General features: G+C 37.2%; 2 protein-coding genes across 2 annotated transcripts in view; one reads left to right on the top strand and one right to left on the bottom strand.

Annotated features, from left to right (window-relative positions):
- The window catches only part of best2 (bestrophin 2), a 70,874-nt gene that overhangs the window by 7,036 nt on the left and 43,564 nt on the right, over positions 1-20,274 (bottom strand). The gene's annotated exons all lie outside the window — the stretch shown is intronic.
- LOC127948618 (NACHT, LRR and PYD domains-containing protein 12) lies at positions 14,900-19,775 on the top strand. Its single transcript, XM_052545189.1, has 8 exons — positions 14,900-15,071; positions 15,640-17,425; positions 17,811-17,984; positions 18,054-18,224; positions 18,309-18,485; positions 18,551-18,721; positions 19,109-19,155; positions 19,228-19,775. Exons 1-8 carry the CDS (start codon positions 14,900-14,902, stop codon positions 19,767-19,769), a joined length of 3,240 nt encoding a protein of 1,079 aa, XP_052401149.1. The 3' UTR covers positions 19,770-19,775.

Raw genomic sequence — 20,274 nt, 5'->3', positions numbered from 1 at the left:
CTTGTCAAAATGGGAATTGTGGTCAGATCAATGTATTTATCTTGTTGTTGGACTGGTCCTGTATGATTTTATTAGAATGATCCAATTGCTCACACTTTCGATCATGGTCCCAAATGTTGATATAAACAGTGACAAAATATTTTATATGGAAACTTTCTTTGCACATAATATACTAGTGCCTAGGGAATGTCACTACTTTACAACACAAGAGTTTAATGGGACTACACAAAGGTTTTCTGATGACGCATTTTCCATCATACACTTTAATAGACAAAGTTTGAAATGTAAATTATCAAAGATTAACAACTTTCTTAGTGATTTAAAATGGACATTTAAAGTGATTGCTGTAACAGAAACCTGGTTGAAGGAAATGCAAGTTGACAGTGTACAGGATCAACGTTTACAACATGTTTTATGTAAACAGGATGTGGAAAGGTGGAGGAAGTGTTGCCCTCTATGTTGATGCTAAACTTAAATGTAAAGTTGTTGAGCACAAAACTATAGCTGTGACTGATTTGATGGAAGCATTAACTATAGAAATCATAAATGACAAAGGAAAAAATGTGTTAATCACTTGTGTTTATAGACCACCTGGGCCTGCTAATGATTTGTTTACAGAAAAAATTATAGAAATGTTTGTGGATGTAAAGAACAAACAAAGTAATTGTATGTGGTGATTTCAGTATAGATTTGGGTAGCAAAATAGCAACTAACGACTTTAAGAATTATATGGAAATAGCAGGTTTATGCCAAATGATAACTAAACCAACCAGAATCACAACTCATAGTGCTAGGATTATTGATAATATATATACAAATATACACAGTGAAAATATAAATGGTATTTTCATGACAGATGTGAGTGATCATCTCCCTGTATTTATAATTTATGACAATTTCTGTATTAATACTATGCAAGATAACTCTCTCGTTGTCATAAGGGATAAGTCTAGTAAAGCTATTGAGAATTTTAAAGAAGATCTTAAGAGACAAAATTGGGATCAAGTATATACGAATGACTTAAATAATGCTTATAATGCTTTCATGACTACACTAATTCATTCATATGATAAAAATTGTAAACAAATCAAAATTCGTGCTCAAACTGCGAAAAAATCCTTTGATAACCCTTGGATGACAAATGGGTTGAAAAAATTATCTGTATAGAATGTTTCTTAAAAAAAGAACAGAAGATGCAGAACGCAGGAATACAAATTTAAAAACAAACTTGTATTAAATATAAGAAAACAAAAAAAGGATTATTACACCAATCTGATAAAAGTAAAAGCAGTATCAAAAACACATGGGGTGTAATAAATAAAGTCTTGCATAAAGGCAGGGCCAAAATTATTACTCCTGATTTTATAACCAAGAACAACTCGGATAAATATGTGACAGAAGAAATTGCAAACAAATTCAATAATTATTTTGCAAACATTGGCTCCAATTTAGTACAATACATCCCAGATGAAAACATTGATGGTAGTATTATTCCACATAGTGTAAACAGTATTTTCCTTGAGAGGGTACAAGCGAGTGAAATATTGAAAATTGTGTATGAATTTGCAAATAAAAAGTCATATGATTATACAGATATGAATATGTCACTGATAAATTAAATTATTGACGTTATTGTTGAGCACAAAAGTTTAATGGGACTACACAAAGGTTTTCTGATATCCCTGTTACCACAATTATGTAAAATTTTAGAAAAATTATGTGTGTTTAGTTCATTGATTGTTCCACATCTGACCTATTGCATTGAAGCATGGGGAAGTGCAAACAAGACTTATATTGAACCAGTTTTTTTATTACAAAAACGTGCCATTCACGTTGTAAATGGAAGTGAATATAGGGCCCACACAAATCCAATATTTATACAGTTAAAAATCTTAAAATTCAATGACTTATTAGAATATAGCCTTCTAAAAATAATGTATAAAGCTCATTTGAAAATATTACCTGACAAACTGCAAAATAGATTCATCAAGAGAGTTAGTAGATTCAATTTAAGAGGAACTGAAGTCTTTCAGAAACCTGAGTTCAGAACAAAATTAAAGGAAAGATGTGTCTCAATACAAGGTGTCAGTCTGTGGGACAATCTAAATAGCGGAATTAAAACTTCAATATCGTTTTTTGTTTTTAAGAAGAGTGTAAAAGCATTACTAATAAAGAAATATTATGCTTCTATTGAGCAGGAAAATGTGACATTTGATTTATGACTATGTATATGTGCTGCTAAGTAGACGTGTGTTGTAAGCGCACCTCTTTGGAACTGTAATTTAACTTATGTTGATAAGGGGCAGATATTATAAGTTTATCTTCTTTCTGCTCCTTTTCATATTTCATTTCTTTTTTTTTTTTTTTAAGAATGAAATAAAATATGAAATGAAATGAAATGAATGAAATGCTGCCTTCACGTGCTTTTGGAATAATCGTAAATATGAGTCTTGAAGGTACATAGCACATGTCCTCCAATTTTCAAACTTGAATGCAATGAGCTCGTAATCACAATTTATTTACGTCAAGACTAAAACATCAACCGCCAATATTGTACTTTTTCTCAACGTGTAATACGATATACAAGTCTAAAAACTGTTTAACTAACTTACCCCTTCAAACTCATCTGTCTTGGCGCTGAAAAGCATAGAGAAGTTGTCGTGGTCTTTTCGGTTTTGGTGATTCGCACATTTCGCAGCGCACATTACCGCCATGGCATTAAATAAATCAATCGAAAGATATAGAGGTTTGTACAGCCCACTTGGAGCTGAAGTCCCACCCATTTGGAGCTGGCTCCGACCTCCGTTTACCAATCTCAAAAAAAGTCGACAAGTGCCATCACTGCTTCTCGGGGCTTGTGGGAGGACACAGTTTAAATAAAGCACAAGAGAGCTGCAAGACAGGTACCGCTTGTTTATTGTTTCCTAACTTGTTTGTAACTTTTATCAATAAATAGCCTAGTTGAAGCAATATGCCCAAATGCTTATTAGAACCAAAGCTTATTGACTTTTTTTTTTTTTTTTTTTTTTTTGCGTCTCGGTAGCGTTATGCCACACGTTTAAAATTACTAAACGCAATAAATAACTTTAATACACTGTAAAGATGAATAATTGAAACTATCACGTTTAGAACGAGTTGTTTACCAGTTAATTACCTGCAAAAAAAAAAAAAAAAAAAAAACTTCAAAACTCGTCCAAGCGCTAAAGTAAAGGTCTCCGCAGAGCATTCTCATAGAATTTCCCGGAAGCTTGCCAAGAACCTCGTCTTTTGTTGTCATAGACCAGTGGTTCCCAAACTTTTTTCAGCATGCACCCCTTTCTAGTGTTTGGCACCTGTCAAGCACCACCCAACACCTTACTCTGGTTAGACTTCACATTTTTAATTGCAATAACTAAATACAAATATTCACTGTAAATTAGAAAACATAATAATAATAAAAGATCACTTCCTTTTTTTGTGAGATGTATGGGCCTGCATGTTTGCACACAGATCATATACATTAAATATATATGATATATAAATATTTAATTTCTTTAAAGTGCCCGTTTTTAACCTGGATTCACGAAACATTCTTAAGAAGAAATTTCTTCTCAACTTCCATTTTCTTCTTATTTTTAGAAAAAAACTTAAGGATATTTTGTATTCCCAAAAAAATTCATCTTAAGAAAATTATTTGAAATGAATTGTTATATTTGAACATTACAGCAACAGCTACATATAATACATAGGAGGACTACAGATGTGCACAAGTTTTCTGAAGGGACAGCGATGTTAATGTAAACATGATCGCTCATGATTAGCCTGTGTGTGACGCTGCTTTTTGCTGACTTCAAAACTCATTAGCAACCCTGAAACGAGTCAGGGTTAATTTTAGCTTATTAATACATCATCTTTGGCAATATTCGGTGCATATGAGTGCCCAGGATGCATTTGCTGTAGAAGCGCGGACTAAAATACCGGAAGCGTTCACTCAGATGAAAGTGCAAAAACACGACACAAAAATTTATGAAACATATTGCTGCAGCTTAAGACAGGCTATTTTAAAAGTAACTGTTCAAAAACAGGCCGCATTAAAACATGAAGCTGGGCGCCATTCAAAGTCGCAACAAAAATATAGTCTGGTGCGTGCTTATGATTATGATTATTAGGGTAATCTACAGGAGTGAGTTTAGCAGCAACATGTATTTATTCAGATAAAAAAAAAATTAAGATGTTCTTAGGAATATATTTGAGAACGTTTTAATATTTTAATTTATTTCTTAAGAAGATTTTTTTTTAATCCGGCCCCAGGTGTCCATTCTGTTGAATGTAGTAAGTGAAAAATGAATGAATTATCAGACAGTTAGCACCTAATATGAACTAAAAGAACAGGGCGGGGCTATTGTGACACAAACGTGCTTGTAAAATGAAATGAAATCAATTGTAATTTATACAGTAATGTAGTGAGTAATGTGAAATGTGAAATTTTATTTCTTAATAAAACCTTTGCATGTAAAGTTTACCTCAGTTAAATACATAAAAATAATAAAGAGCGATCTTTTTCCCCGCCATTACAAACATTCTCTTGCGCACCCCTGGTGGTCAGTCTGCGCACCACTAGGGGTGCACGCACCCCAGTTTGGGAACCACTGTCATAGACAGTAAAAGGTTGGTGTCGACATTGTTTTATCGTTCTTGATGTGAATGGGCCTGAATATAAGACTTTGGATTTTCGTCTGCATGACTATAAGCAGGTTTGTATACGCCGAAGTTTGATGAGTAGCTACAATGTAGGCTTTGTAAAAAAAAAAAAAAAATTATAATAATAAATATTATTTGTTTATGTATATATATATATATATATATATATATATATATATATATATATATATATATATGTTGTTATATATATATATATATATATATATATATTGTTATATATATATATATATATATATATATATATATATATATATATATATATATATATATATATATATATATATATATGTATATATATATATGTTGCTTTATGTTTAGCTACACAAAGTAAATCAAGTCCGGTTGTGTTTGGGATTATTAAAAGTGCATACTACATGATTTTATTAAATGTAAAAAAAAACATGAAGTCAAACCTAACTTATTGTTTATCTGATCTTATCTTTCGGTCTCTTCCAGCTATTTTAGCTGTACAATACAGTTTTGCTGCTTTGCAAACTGCTGTTTCTTGTCATGTTATTTCAATGTATTCTTGATGAACGTTGGTTTGTAGTGCAAAACAGTTTTACTATGCATTTACTGGATTCCTGGATGGAGTTTTAAAAAATGTTAGATTATTATTATCCACATAGGTCAGGGGCCGGACAAGTGCGTTAAATGCGTTAATAATTTGAATGCTTATTTTCTCCATAATTAATAAATCTAATTAACACGTTAAATTAAGAGCCCTAGTTTATATAGATAGACTTTAAAGTTATGTCCCATCTGAACTCAATCCCATAGTAACCATTATATATATATATAATTACAGAAAATGGTTAGTAATATCATACTTTTTATTAATATTTTTGAGGCGTGCTATAGTCAGTGAGGGTACTGTCAAGCTGAACAACTCAACCCGTCACATAAAATTAAGATGGAGAATTAAGATTAATTTTTTTATATATATATTTTATTTAATACATAAATATATGCAATGTACTTATTTTATTGCTGCCATATATGGTTTACTCTTCTACACAACATGAGCAGTAGCCATTTTGAGTGAAAAACCACAAACACGTTACACTCAACACATATGTATTTCTCATTGTAACGGTGTCGTAAACTGGCGAGAGGGTTGTTATTTACTTCATTTATTATTATTTATAATTTCTATAATATATAAAATAGTCATGGTTTCCATAAATATATACTTACCAAAATCATGACAACTCATATTTGTTCTAAATAGAATGTTTGATGTAATATTTCCACTTATACTTTGACAAGCATCATATATAAGAAATTCCACCCACATTTAGAACAGAAAGGCCATGTTGGCCATGCAGATATGTTGACCCAGAAACAAGGGGACACTAGGAGAGAGAAACATTTTCACAGAAGTTGCATATATAACACAAAACAGAAGCACATTGCATATAAACTTGTCGCAGTACAATGAAAAACAATCACGTCAAAATAAAATACAATACATTTTATTTAATTTATTACATTTAAATAAATAAAATATATAAATAAGATAATTTTAATTAAATTATAATAATATTAATAAAAGTAAAATAAAATAAACAACAAATGCAAAAGCATAATATGATAGATTATTTCTTACTTCAAGTCAGCTTTATTTATATAGCACATTCAGCAATAGAGATTATTTCAAAGCACTGCACAAACACACACCTGAACTACACCACAAACACGGGAAAAACACACCTGAACTACAGCTCTGCACAAACACACACCTGAACTACAGCACTGCACAAACACACACACCTGAACTACAGCACTGCACAAACACACACACCTGAACTACAGCACTGCACAAACACACTCCTGAAACTACACCACAATCACAAACACGTGAAACACACACCTGAACTACAGCTCCGCACAAACACCCACCTGAACTACACCACTGCACAAACAAACACACACCTGAAATGGAAGCTTTAGCCTAAGTTCTGCCAGGAAGACTCAATCACTTCGTCACTAATTACCTTCATCATTATCCAATCACGTCTTTATACTCCTGTATAAAAGATCGTACTTACACGTTTGAGTTCGCAGATGCCGACGCGACAACAACCGCAGATTCCGACGCGATTGTACTTGCTCAAGCTGTTGTGTTTATTCATCTACTTGCTGTAATTAAGTTTGTGCCCCGCAAACTATCTAGATGTGACTGTATTACAGTCAACTCATCCTAATAAGGCCCGTACTCCAGGCTTTCAACCAAATGAAAAGGACGAGCAGAGACAAAAATCACAGATAACAAAATTTATTAATCAATTAAATTACTACAACCACATTGAGCTTGACAGTAATAATTAAAAGACCCTTTTGACCAATGGAAACAGGTCAACGAAATGGGCTTTGTTGTGGTTGGCTTACATGGGCCGCCCACCATACACTGACCAACACAAAAAAAATTCAAAAATACAAGAAAAGAAGAAAATAAAAAAATTAACTAATCAATTAGTTTATTTTCTCTGATTGTAATAACCAATTTACTGCTCAAATAATAAACACAAACACTTCAAACCAAATAAAGAACACAATTATGTAAATCCACCCAACACAAACCAAATAAGCCAAAATAAGACAAATTAAATAAATAAAAAACAATCACCCACAATAACTACACTACATTCTTGAGCAGTTCTAATGTAAAGCAGATCAAAGAAATAATACAACTCGAATAACAAAATAATCAAAATACTAAATCAATTCAAAAACAACCTAAATGATAATAGCTGATAATTACAACAAAACCGAAAATAAAATAAAGAAACAAACAAACACACAATTTCAGTTAAACTCACACACACACACACAACAAACTACAATCAGCCAATAAATGAAAATCAAAAGGATTGCGTCACCGTTAATCTGCTCCGTAAGTGAGCGATGTCAATATGCAGGAAGCAACCCAAATACAATGACCCCAGATTACTAAATAACTAAAGTTAAACCATACACAAAATTGCGCCAGCGAGGTGGCGAACACCATGCAATCCTGAAATCAAGTTACGGGTTTAGAGCGGCTTCAACATGGGGATCGTACAGGCATTAACAATGTTCAATGAACTTGCGGGCGCTCGATACAACCACGAGCGTGCACTGCAAACCCGCTTCTCAAACGGGAACGATGATTTAACCGCAGCAAAGCAGCAACTGGCACTCTGAAAAAAACATTAGACATACATTCGTTTGCTTTTCTTCTTCCTCCCCACTCCTCTCCTATTTATAATCACACCAGAAGGGTAGGGAAAAATAAAATTACCTTTTGCGTGTATAACACTCACATACTCACAGCGGATGCCTGGATATACCCAACTAATCTAAAATAACACCAAACAAACACATTGGCAATGTGTCTTGGCAACGCTGGTGCTTTCCGAGATGTCGCGTCAGTGCTGCTTGGGTCTCAACACCTGAAAAGACTTTGGTCTCAATCAACAAATATTCATCTGTACCATGTGCGTAATTTGCAGGGGGGTTACGGGGGTCATGACCCCCCCAAAAATCAGATCCAACTAATATAACCCCCTTAATATCATAACATCATTCAGATTAAAATAATATGAAATATTCAGAATGAATACTTTTGTTCGTTTTCTTTATTAATTTCATTTGCCAGCAAGAAAGATAGTATCATATTTTAAATAATCTGTAGTGTAAATTAGCATGTTACCTTTTACACAAGAAAATTATTCATATGCCGCGAGTTAGGGTTAGGGTTAGTTAGAGTTAGGGTTAGGGTTATATATATAAAACGTTGTCATTCCAATGTATCATCTGTTCCCGTCGACTACAAACCATGCAGCTTCTTTTCTTTTATAAATCTTTTAATGTATTATAAAATAGGACGCTGCGCAACAGCTAAAGTTATATAGCGCTTCCTTTCTGAATTTTTGTACAGAGAGGTCATGCAGCAATGTATCGCTCTTCTACTGGTCCACATCCTCACGTTATGCAAATTCCCAGGTCAGAGTTCACCAAACTTGAACTTTGGAACGCAGCGAAATGCGAAATTTTTCGCATAAGCTTGCGTTTCCGGTCCGACGCATTTGCATGCGTATGAATGGAAGTCAATGGAGAGAAAAGTGCAGTGTGACCGCCCATCACTCATAGCTAACTAACGGCTGGAGGGGCACGTTAAGGAGGTTCTGCTCATGCTGTCAAACTGACGTCATCAGAAAAATTATTCATTACTAAGTGGAAATGTTCAGAATTTGATAAGATTACTAAGACAAACAATGTTTAATTGTTTACATCAAGATTAGCAATGCGTGCTAGTAAGCTTAAGTCAATTCGATTTATGCGTATTTTAAACTTAACCTTTGATATGTCAACTTTTCGCGCATCTACTGGTGTTGGTTCATCACTCTTACTCGGCTGTTGCGGCTTTCACTTTACACTTTTAGACTTTCACACAGCTGTGCCCTCAGCCAACCCGGATTCTTCAGTCTGCCCTCCGTTAGCAGGCATAATACTAATCGAAGTGCTTACGTCAGCTGGAAATCACATTTCTAAGGCGTTGCTCCCTCTACAATCAAGCCTACACGTTTGCATGGTCCGCTCCTAATGTTTTTCCTTCCAATTTTTGCTTTCCTATTCTAATTTCGACCGTTGCTCCTTTCTCGTCTTAAAAAAAAAAAAAATCGCAATCTTAAAATTTCTCTATTCGCAGACTCCTTGCCAGCATCTAATCCACGCTAAATTTTATAATCTAATTTTCAAGCCTTTTGGTTATTCAGTTCTATTACTACTTGAGGGGTTAGCTAAATCTTCCAACAAATTAAAGACAAATGTCTGCCTATTACCCTGCCCATATTGCAAAATTAATTACTTCCATCTGCTATGGCCTTCCTTCTAAGTACCTCAATATTCTTCTCGAGGCAGTGTTTATCTGCCTTCTATGGGTTATGCTTCCAGGGGAATTCACTTCAAACTAATCAATTTGATCCTGAACGAGGGATCTCTACATCAGCTGTTAAGATCATAGGCAGATGGTCTTCCTCAGCATTTGAATCATACATCAGACCTGATTCAAAACCATTATTGAAGCTCAGCAAGCTCTCCTGTAACTAATCGGGTAAATTCATGCAATTACTGGTGGTGGTGTTACTATATCTGTATGGTCTATCAAGGCCTGTACATGTCTGGCCTTTGTGGCTATTTCTGTATGGTCTTTCGAGGCCTGTCTGTGTCTGCCTATCGTGGCTATTTCTGTACGGTCTATCGAGACCTGTCCGTGTCCGGCTATTATGGCTATTTTTCTGTACGGCCTATCGAGGCCTGTCTGTGTCTGCCTATCGTGGCTGTCTGTGTCTGGCCTATCGTGGCTATTTCTGTTCGGTCTATCGAGGCCTCTCCGTGTCCGGCCATCATGGCTATTTTTCTGTACGGTCTATTGAGGCCTGTCCTGTGTTTGCCTATTGTGGCTATTTCTGTACGGCCTATTGAGGCCTGTCTGCGTCTGCCATTGTGGCTGTCTGCGTCTGGCCTATCATGGCTATTTATGTACGGTCTATCGAGGCCTGTCTGCGTCTGCCTATCGTGGCTAATCATGGTCTATCGAGGCCTGTCTTGTGTCTGCCTATCGTGGCTGTCTGCGTCTGGCCTATCGTGGCTATTTATGTACAGTCTATCGAGGCCTGTCCGTGTCTGGCTATCATGGCTATTTTTCTGTATAGTCTATCGAGGCCTGTCTGCGTCTGCCTATCGTGGCTGTCTGCGTCTGGCCTATCGTGGCTATTTCTGTTGGTCTATTGGGGCCTGTCTGTGTCTGCCTATCGTGGCTGTCTGCGTCTGGCCTATCGTGGCTATTTCTGTTGGTCTATTGGGGCCTGTCTGTGTCTGCCTATCGTGGCTATTTCTGTTGGTCTATCGAGGCCTGTCTGTGTCTGCCTATCGTGGCTGTCTGTGTCTGCCTATCGTGGCTGTCTGTGTCTGCCTATCGTGGCTGTCCGTGTCTGCCTATTGTGGCTATTTCTGTTGGTCTATCGAGGCCTGTCTGTGCCTGCCTATCGTGGCTGTCTGTGCCTGCCTATCGTGGCTATTTCTGTTGGTCTATCGAGGCCTGTCTGTGCCTGCCTATCGTGGCTGTCTGTGCCTGCCTATCGTGGCTATTTCTGTTGGTCTATCGAGGCCTGTCTGTGCCTGCCTATCGTGGCTGTCTGTGCCTGCCTATCGTGGCTATTTCTGTTGGTCTATCGAGGCCTGTCTGTGTCTGCCTATCGTGGCTGTCTGTGTCTGCCTATCGTGGCTGTCTGTGTCTGCCTATCGTGGCTGTCCGTGTCTGCCTATTGTGGCTATTTCTGTTGGTCTATCGAGGCCTGTCTGTGCCTGCCTATCGTGGCTGTCTGTGTCTGCCTATCGTGGCTATTTCTGTTGGTCTATCGAGGCCTGTCTGTGCCTGCCTATCGTGGCTGTCTGTGTCTGGCCTATCGTGGCTATTTCTGTTGGTCTATCGAGGCCTGTCTGTGCCTGCCTATCGTGGCTGTCTGTGTCTGGCCTATTGCGGCTATTTCTGTAAAAACTTATAAGAAGTTTAATCTAACGTCATTATACTGGTCATGCTAACTCTCTTTCTATTTCTTCCAGGAACCTTAGGATTCACAACTGGTGGGTATACTTCTTCATCTACTTTTTTGGGGGGAAGGCTGACCCTGTCTGGAGGTCTCATAATCCACCTAATTTTGGGGGTCGGCTGCGCCCCTGCCTTCGTCTTCAGGCAGGAAATGCAGATTCGCTACCCTCGGATTACGAACCATTGACGGGGCCTTCCGCCAAATAAATTTATAATTGTGCTCTCTGAGCTGTCAATAAATGTATGCTTCGTACATTCTTCTATCTCCCGAGTCTTTCTGGTAGAACTACAGCTCCGCACAAACACACACCTAAACTACAGCATTGCACAAACGCACACCTGAACTACAAACACGTTACACTCAACACATATGTATTTCTCATTGTAACGGTGTCGTAAATTGGCGAGAGGGTTGTTATTTACTTCATTTATTATTATTTATAATTTCTATAATAAAATAGTCATGGTTTCCATAAATATATACTTACCAAAATCATGACAACTCATATTTGTTCTAAATAGAATGTTTGATGTAATATTTCCACTTAAACTTTGACAAGCATCATATATTAGAAATTCCACCCACATTTAGAACAGAAAGGCCATGTTGGCCATGCAGATATGTTGACCCAGAAACAAGGGGACACTAGGAGAGAGAAACATTTTCACAGAAGTTGCATATATAACACAAAAACAGAAGCACATTGCATATAAACTTGTCGCAGTACAATGAAAAACAATCACGTCAAAATAAAATACAATACATTTTATTTAATTTTTTATTAAATTTAAATAAAATATATAAGAATTTTAAATTATAATAATATTAATAATAGTAAAATAAAATAAACACAACAAATGCAAAAGCATAACATGATAGATTATTTCTTATGTCAAGTCAGCTTTATTTATATAGCACATTCAACAATAGAGATTATTTCAAAGCACTGCACAAACACACACCTGAACTACACCACAAACACGTGAAAAACACACCTGAATTACAGCTCCGCATAAACACACACCTGAACTAGTGCACTGCACAAACACACTGCTGAACTACACCACAATCACAAATGCGTGAAACACAAACCTGAATTACAGCTCCGCACAAACACTCACCTGAACTACAGCACTACACAAACACACTCCTGAAACTACACCACAATCACAAACACGTGAAACACACACCTGAACTACAGCTCCGCACAAACACTCACCTGAACTACAGCACTACACAAACACACTCCTGAAACTACACCACAATCACAAACACGTGAAACATACACCTGAACTACAGCTCCGCACAAACACCCACCTGAACTACAGCACTGCACAAACACACACCTGAACTACACCACAATCACAAACACGTGAAACACACACCTGAACTACAGCTCCGCACAAACACCCAACTGAACTACAGCACTGCACAAACACACACCTGAACTACAGCTCCGCACAAACACACACCTGAACTACAGCATTGCACAAACACACACCTGAACTACACCATAATCACAAACAAGTGAAACACACACCTGAACTACAGCTCCGCACAAACACACACCTGAACTACAGTTCCGCACAAACACACACCTGAACTACAGCATTGCACAAACACACACCTGAACTACAAACACGTTACACTCAACACATATGTATTTCTCATTGTAACGGTGTCGTAAACTGGCGAGAAGGTTTTTATTTACTTCATTTATTATTATTTATAATTTCTATAATATATAAAATAGTCATGGTTTCCATAAATATATACTATAGAACTCATATTTGTTCTAAATAGAATGTTTGATGTAATATTTCCACTTAAACTTTGACAAGCATCATATATTAGAAATTCCACCCACATTTAGAACAGAAAGGCCATGTTGGCCATGCAGATATGTTGACCCAGAAACAAGGGGACACTAGGAGAGAGAAACATTTTCACAGAAATTGCATATATAACACAAAAACAGAAGCACATTGCATATAAACTTGTCGCAGTACAATGAAAAACAATCACATCAAAATAATAAAATATATAAATAAGATCATTTTAATTAAATTATAATAATATTAATAATAGTAAAATAAAATAAACACAACAAATGCAAAAGCATAATATGATAGATTATTTCTTATGTCAAGTCAGCTTTATTTATATAGCACATTCAACAATAGAGATTATTTCGAAGCAGCTTTACTGCATTAAATTGAAAAAAAGGGGGTGTCAATGGAACAGGACAATAGTAAACACAAAATTTTCAGTTAAAGGCAGTTCATCCTTGAATTCAGTGATGTCATCATCCAGCTCAGTTCAGTTTAAATAGTATACAGTACGTGCAATCAAGTCAATGATATTGCTGGAAATTAATTGTCCCCAATTTAGCAAGCCAGAGGTGACAGCGGCAAGGAAATAAAACTCCATCAGTGACAGAATGGAGAAAGAAACCAGGCTCAGTCGAGGGGCCACCTCTCCTCTGACCAGACGAAACCAGCAGTTCAGTTCCAAGCTGCAACAAAGTCCGATTGTGCAGAGGACTCATCTGGTTCCTGTGGTCTTGTCCCGATGGCCGTCTAGGTGACAAGGTCTTCACTGGGGATCTGTCTCTGGGGCTCATCTAGTTGTCCTGATCACTTCTGACATTCAGGGCAACAGTAACTAAACCACATATAGCTGTATGAACACAACGCTTACTAGAGTTAGTATTCCTGCACCTAGGTAAACTATAATTACGGCAGATGGAAGAGAACTGAAATACTGAAGGATTGGGTTTTCTGGATCATTTAAATGTTCCATATAATGTTACCAGATTATATGTGCTTTCCAAATCATAGCTAAAGTGATTTCTTTGGAGGTTTGATATGTGCCTAATGATGAGGGTTATTTAAAATGGAAAGTATATTCCAAGTTGAAATGTTACCAAATCCACAGAATGACTCTATTGAAATTGACCGATCATAAGCTAACATCCAGGATCAACACTGCTCAATTACCGCACAGTACGGTTAAATTAATTTACAGTTAGCCAGTTTAATATGGAGAGGCACTGACATGTAGACCTTCATTTATATGTTTTTGACCTACACTGGACTGGACATAACGTAGCTCTTTAGGTCTGTATGTTAGCATGGACTCATTAACTTTAACATTAACTAGTTTTAGCCAGAGATACTTTGCTGAATCAAAAGATGACATTAACATACTGCTTGAGCAGATGACAAATTAATGCGAGTATGAAATCTAAAAAATGAAACGTTTTTGTCTTCATTGGGATTAGGGTTGAATGCTTATGGTAATTTTGCCCTGTTTTGGTTGGGTTTAGGAAAACATTATAAAACTGATGCAAGGTTCAGATCTTCCCATGGTTATCTTTGGTGCAGAAACCTTAAGATGTCAAGAGTTTTGCACCCCATTTAACTGATACTTAACTGACGTGGCTCATTTGCATTCAAGGGGAAGTGTTTACCGATAGGTCAATTCATCATTCTACTCATTATTTTACAGCGGTTAATGATCTGGAGGTCTTGCACATTACCAGAAAACAGCTTGCTACCCCCATTGAAAAATAAGGTGGATACAAGACCAAGGTAGACAAGATGGCATCTGTTCCAGAGCAACTTCTAGAAGCAGCGGATGAGTTGGATAAAAACAAGACTTCAGTCAGTGTTGATTTGAATGCTAAAGCAGGTGCAACTGTAATCGCTCCTGTATTCACTGAAAATGTCATTCAAGGCCCAGTAAATATCAGCTTCTACTCTGGTGCTGTCGGTAAGATCATACCACTGTAGTTAACTGTGGTTAACATCAGAGTTTCCAAATTTGCTCATTATCATCCAGTCCAGGCTTTTTTCCTTTATTTACTTTATAGATTTCGACAGTCACATGATTTATTTTTCCACTATATACAGTTTTCAGCACTATGTTTAATTTACATTATTTTGTTTTGTTTTTCAACAAATTGTTTTATTTTTCAACAAATTCAACAAATATATATATTTCACCAAATTCCCCAAGGGTCATTTATGTGGGATGTAATTTTTGAGACCAGGCTGCTTATTTCTCTAGCAAATGTGTTGTAATGTGTTGCAATAAGTTTGCAAGGTTTGAATAAATATGCTTTGCTAACACTTCAGTAGCTAAAAAAATTGGTTTAATACTTTATATGTGTATTTGTCTGGCTTTTTTTCTAATGCTTACTCAAAAGTTCCCAAAAATCCGCATGAAGGACAGCTGTCACAGAATCAAGGTACAAAACAATTGCCACTTCTTCATTCAGTTTATAATTGTATTACATCGTATTTAGATCCATGTTTAAATGGGTTTTTTTTTATTCTAGAGGATAACATCTTGCAAAAAATCCTGGAAAGTCACAAACAACACCTCAAGGCCAAAACGGAACGTGTGTTTGAGGGCAAAAAGGAGAACAAAACACACCTCAGCAAAGTGTATACTGAACTCTTCATCACTGAAGGGGGCATTACAGAAGTCTATGATGAACATGAGGTTCTGAAGTTTGACCAAGCCTTGAAAACTCCCAAATTTGAGGACACACCGATCGACTGCAATGACATATTCAGTTTACTGAAGCAAAAAGATGAGGGAAACATTGTGGTGACCAAAGGCATCGCTGGCATTGGAAAGACGTTCTCTGTGCACAAGTTCATTCTGGATTGGGCTGAAGGAAAAGCCAATCAGGATGTGGACTGTGTGTTTCTGCTGCCATTCAGAGAGATGAACTTGATTAAAGATGATAAAGAGATCAGTCTCCATGAGCTTCTGTTGGAATTTTATCCTGATTTGAATGATGTAGAAAACACCAAGTTTTATAAAAAATGCAAATTGGCATTTATCTTTGACGGACTTGACGAGAGTCGCCTTGAATTGGATTTTGATTGTAAATTTATAAAATGTGTCAATGCGCGTTCATCTGTTGATGTTTTATTTACAAGCCTAGTTATAGGCAAACTGCTTCCGTCGGCTTTCATCTGGGTGACGTCACGACCAGCAGCAGCCAATCTGATCCCTTCTGAGTATGTAGGATTGTTAACGGAGGTACGTGGATTCACCGACCAGCAGAAAGAAGAATATTTTAGAAAACGGATCGTAGATGAAGCTCAGGCCTCCAAAATTATCTCACACATCAGGACGTCTCGAAGTCTCTATATCATGTGCCACATTCCCGTCTTCTGCTGGATCACAGCTACCGTTCTTCAGGATATTCTGGTCAAAAATGATGGACAAGACATTCCTTCGACCCTCACCGAAATGTACATCCATTTCCTTCTGATACAGATGAACATGAAGAACCAGAAGTATGAGAGAAAACAGGAAAGAGATCGCACAAAGCTTTTGAGTTCAAACAAAGACATGATCTTCAAGTTGGCTAAACTGGCATTTGAACAGCTGAAGGAGGATAATGTCATGTTCTATGAGAAGGATCTGAAAGCATGTGGCATCAATGAAAGTGAGGAGTCCACAGGATTGTGCACTGAAATCTTCAAGAAGGACTCTGTTTTGCATGAGATGAAGGTGTATTACTTCATACATTTGAGTGTGCAGGAGTTTCTGGCCGCATTGCATGTGTTCCTCTGCTATTTGAAGCAGGACAAGGATGAGCTGATTTTCTTCCTGGAGAATTCACGTCCTAATAAGAAAGAACTGCTGTATGTTCTCCTGAGGAAGGCGATCGATAAAGCAAAGGAGAGTGACCGAGGGCATTTCGATCTCTTTTTGCGGTTCTTGCTGGGTATTTCTCTTGAGTCCAATCAGAAACTCCTCATTGGCTTGCTGGACGAAACACTGAACAGTAAAAACTGCATCAATAAAACCATCCAATACATCAAGCAACTGCAAAACAATGACAAGTGCCCAAATAAATCCATCAACCACTTCTTCTGCATCCTGGAGCTGCAGGACAGAACCCTGTACCAACAAATCATGAAATATCTGAGGTCAGAGAGCGGCCAGCCAAAAGTAGTGTCCAACTCCAACTGCTCAGCGCTGGTATATGTGCTTCTGATGTCAGGTGAGGTGCTGGATAACTTTGACCCAAAGATGTTCAACAAAACATATGCAGGATGTAGGAGACTCGTCCCAGCTGTGAGATGCTGCAGAAAAGCCCTGTAAGTAAGAAAACACTTTTTTACAGCATATTCTGTTTATAATATCTTTTTATTTTTATACAGATTTCCCCAAAATACAGTTTTTTTTTATTATTTCTCCAAATCCTGTTTTATTTTTTCAACACATTGTGTTTTTTTTGTTTGTTTGTTTTTTTTTACCCAAAACTTCTTTAAACATATTCGGTTTTATTTCTCAACATACTCTATCCAATGCAATTTGAGTAATCCAATATTTGGATTCCAACATTTATATGCAGTAATTCACATTATTTTTATTATTATTATTATTATTATTATATATTATTTAATTTTTTTCTGATCTGTTTTTTGAAACTATGTAGAGGTGAACTCTTCATGACTAGCCAACATTTTCCCATCTTTCCAGGTTTTCAGACTGTGGATTGACACAACAGTGCTGTGAAACAGTGGCTGTGGCTCTTCAGCTAGAAGACTGTCCTCTGAGCGAACTGGACCTGAGTTACAATTACAGCATAGAGGCAGGGGTGAAGATGCTTTCTGCTGGACTGAAGAGCCCACACTGTCACCTGGAGACACTCAGGTCATTAGCATTTCCATATCTATGTGAACATGCTGTCTGAAATGTAATGCTGATATTGTATTTGTTCAGGTTGGCCTGGTGTCATTTCAACCAGGAGAGCTGTATGGAGCTGGTCTCTGCTCTCAAGAATATCTCACATCGTCTAAGAGAGCTCGACCTCAGTGGCAATGAACTGCAAGACTCTGGGCTCCTTAAGCTCCTAAATGAGATGGAAAATATAGAGAGAAAACTTCAGGTTCTGAGGAAAGTATTGATGATGCTTGCCATTTAGCACACTGTATGAGGCATACGATTGCTAAAAGACTGTTATGACATGTTTTCCTGCAGGCTGAGCTGGTGTAACCTAACTTCAAAGAGTTGTGAGCACCTTTCTTTGATCCTCAGCTCAGATTCGCCCCTGACAGAGCTGGATCTGAGTAACAATGACCTGCAGAATTCAGGAGTGAAGTTGCTCTCTGATGGACTCAAAAATCTAAACTGTCAGCTGGAGATACTGAGGTAAAACTAGGAGCTTTAGTTTATTTATTTGACAAATTGATTCTCATTTGTTTGTTTTTTTTTCAATCTGCAGGTTGTCTGGTGACAGAGGAAGGCTGTGGTTATTTGTCTTCAGCTTTGAGTTCAAACCCCTCACACCTGAGAGAGCTGGATCTGAGCTACAATCACCCAGGACTATCAGGAGTCCAGCTGCTCAAACACAAACTGGAGGATCCAAAATATAAACTGCAGATAGTCAAGTATGTCTTTTGAGTCAATGATGTGGCATTAATTTTTTGATAGGTCTTGTGTATGCAGACAATGACTTAAATAATCCCTTATGATTCAGTGTCTTCTTTTTAAATTTGTCAGTATTTTGGTGGTCCACAGGTTAAAGAAGAATGGCTCAATAAAAAGCTTTTTAATAAAATCTAGCTGTAAAATCTTTTGAATTAAGACAAAACATCAGTCATGGGGTCACTGTTGTTTAAGTAACAGACAAGAATCAATTATACATTTCTGCTGCTACTTCTTTTATTATAGTTCATTAATAACCTGTAAATCAAACTCTTTACCTTTTGTTTTTATTTGCTTTCATTATCATAACCTTTTCTTACTTTGCTCTTCTTCTTCATTCATTTCTACAGAACTGAGCCTATGGGTAAACACTTCATTAAAGCAGGGATTAAGAAGTGTAAGTTTCTTACTCTCTCATCTCTCTCTGTCTCCCTCTGAGGCACTAACAGATGTGTTTTCTGTCTCACAGATGCATGCGATCTCACGCTGGATCCAAACACAACTCATGTTCAGTTGTGTCTCTCCAATGGAGACAGAACAGCAACATGTGTAATGCAGAGGCAGCCATATCCAGATCATCCAGAGAGATTTGAATCTTTCCAACAGGTGCTGTCTAGAGAGAGCCTGTCCGGCCGCTGTTACTGGGAGGCTGAATGGACGGGTCCGGAGGGGACAGTCGGGGTGACCTACAAAAACATCCTGAGGAAAAATGATGATCTTTGTACACTAGAGGCCACCGGTCAGCTTGGAAGCAATCGTGTGTCATGGAAAATTACCTTTGCAGGTATTCCAAGTGTTTCTCACGCTGACGAAGAAATTTATATAAAAGCTTCATCCTCTTGTTCCTCTAAAAGAGTTGGTGTGTTTGTGGACACAGCGGCTGGTGTTTTGTCCTTCTACAGCGTCTCTGACACACTCACACACTTGTACACCTTCCTTGAGGCTTTTAAAGATCCTCTCTATGCAGCATTCACAGTGGACAGTGACTCTGTGTCCTTTTGCCAGATGTAACCTGCAAGCCTCTTTATCCTAACATTATACACATTTATTGCCATCTTTTTTGCTCTGTGTGTCAACATAAATGATAATTTGAATTTAAGCAGGTAAAATGCAAAGGATTTTACATTTTACTGTAAATAACAACCAAACCACATTTTAGAAATGACTTGATGATTTGCCTTTTTAAAGTGATAGTTCACTTTCAAATTACATTTTGGTATGTTTTAGCTTACCTCAAGGACATCCAAGATGTAGGTGTCTTTGTTTCGCTGCATTTTCCATTTTGATATTTTTAGTTTAAACCGTTCTTGTCTGTGACTCATATAATGGAGGTCTATGGTCACCACCTCAAAGAGCATGCATCATTGTAAGTACACATTGATGACCTAAGACATGAAACGAGCGGTTTGTGTTAGAAAACGAACAGTGTTTATATTGTTTTTACCTCTTGTACACACAACTGATCTGAGGACGCGAGTGCTTCCTGATGTGACGTGTGCGCGTGCTCTGGCTTAGT

The sequence above is a fragment of the Carassius gibelio genome, chromosome B1, assembly GCF_023724105.1.
Source record: "Carassius gibelio isolate Cgi1373 ecotype wild population from Czech Republic chromosome B1, carGib1.2-hapl.c, whole genome shotgun sequence".
In the NCBI taxonomy this organism is placed as follows: domain Eukaryota; kingdom Metazoa; phylum Chordata; class Actinopteri; order Cypriniformes; family Cyprinidae; genus Carassius; species Carassius gibelio.
The sequence above is the reverse complement of the archived record's forward strand: the minus strand, read 5'-3'. Positions and strand labels throughout refer to the sequence as shown.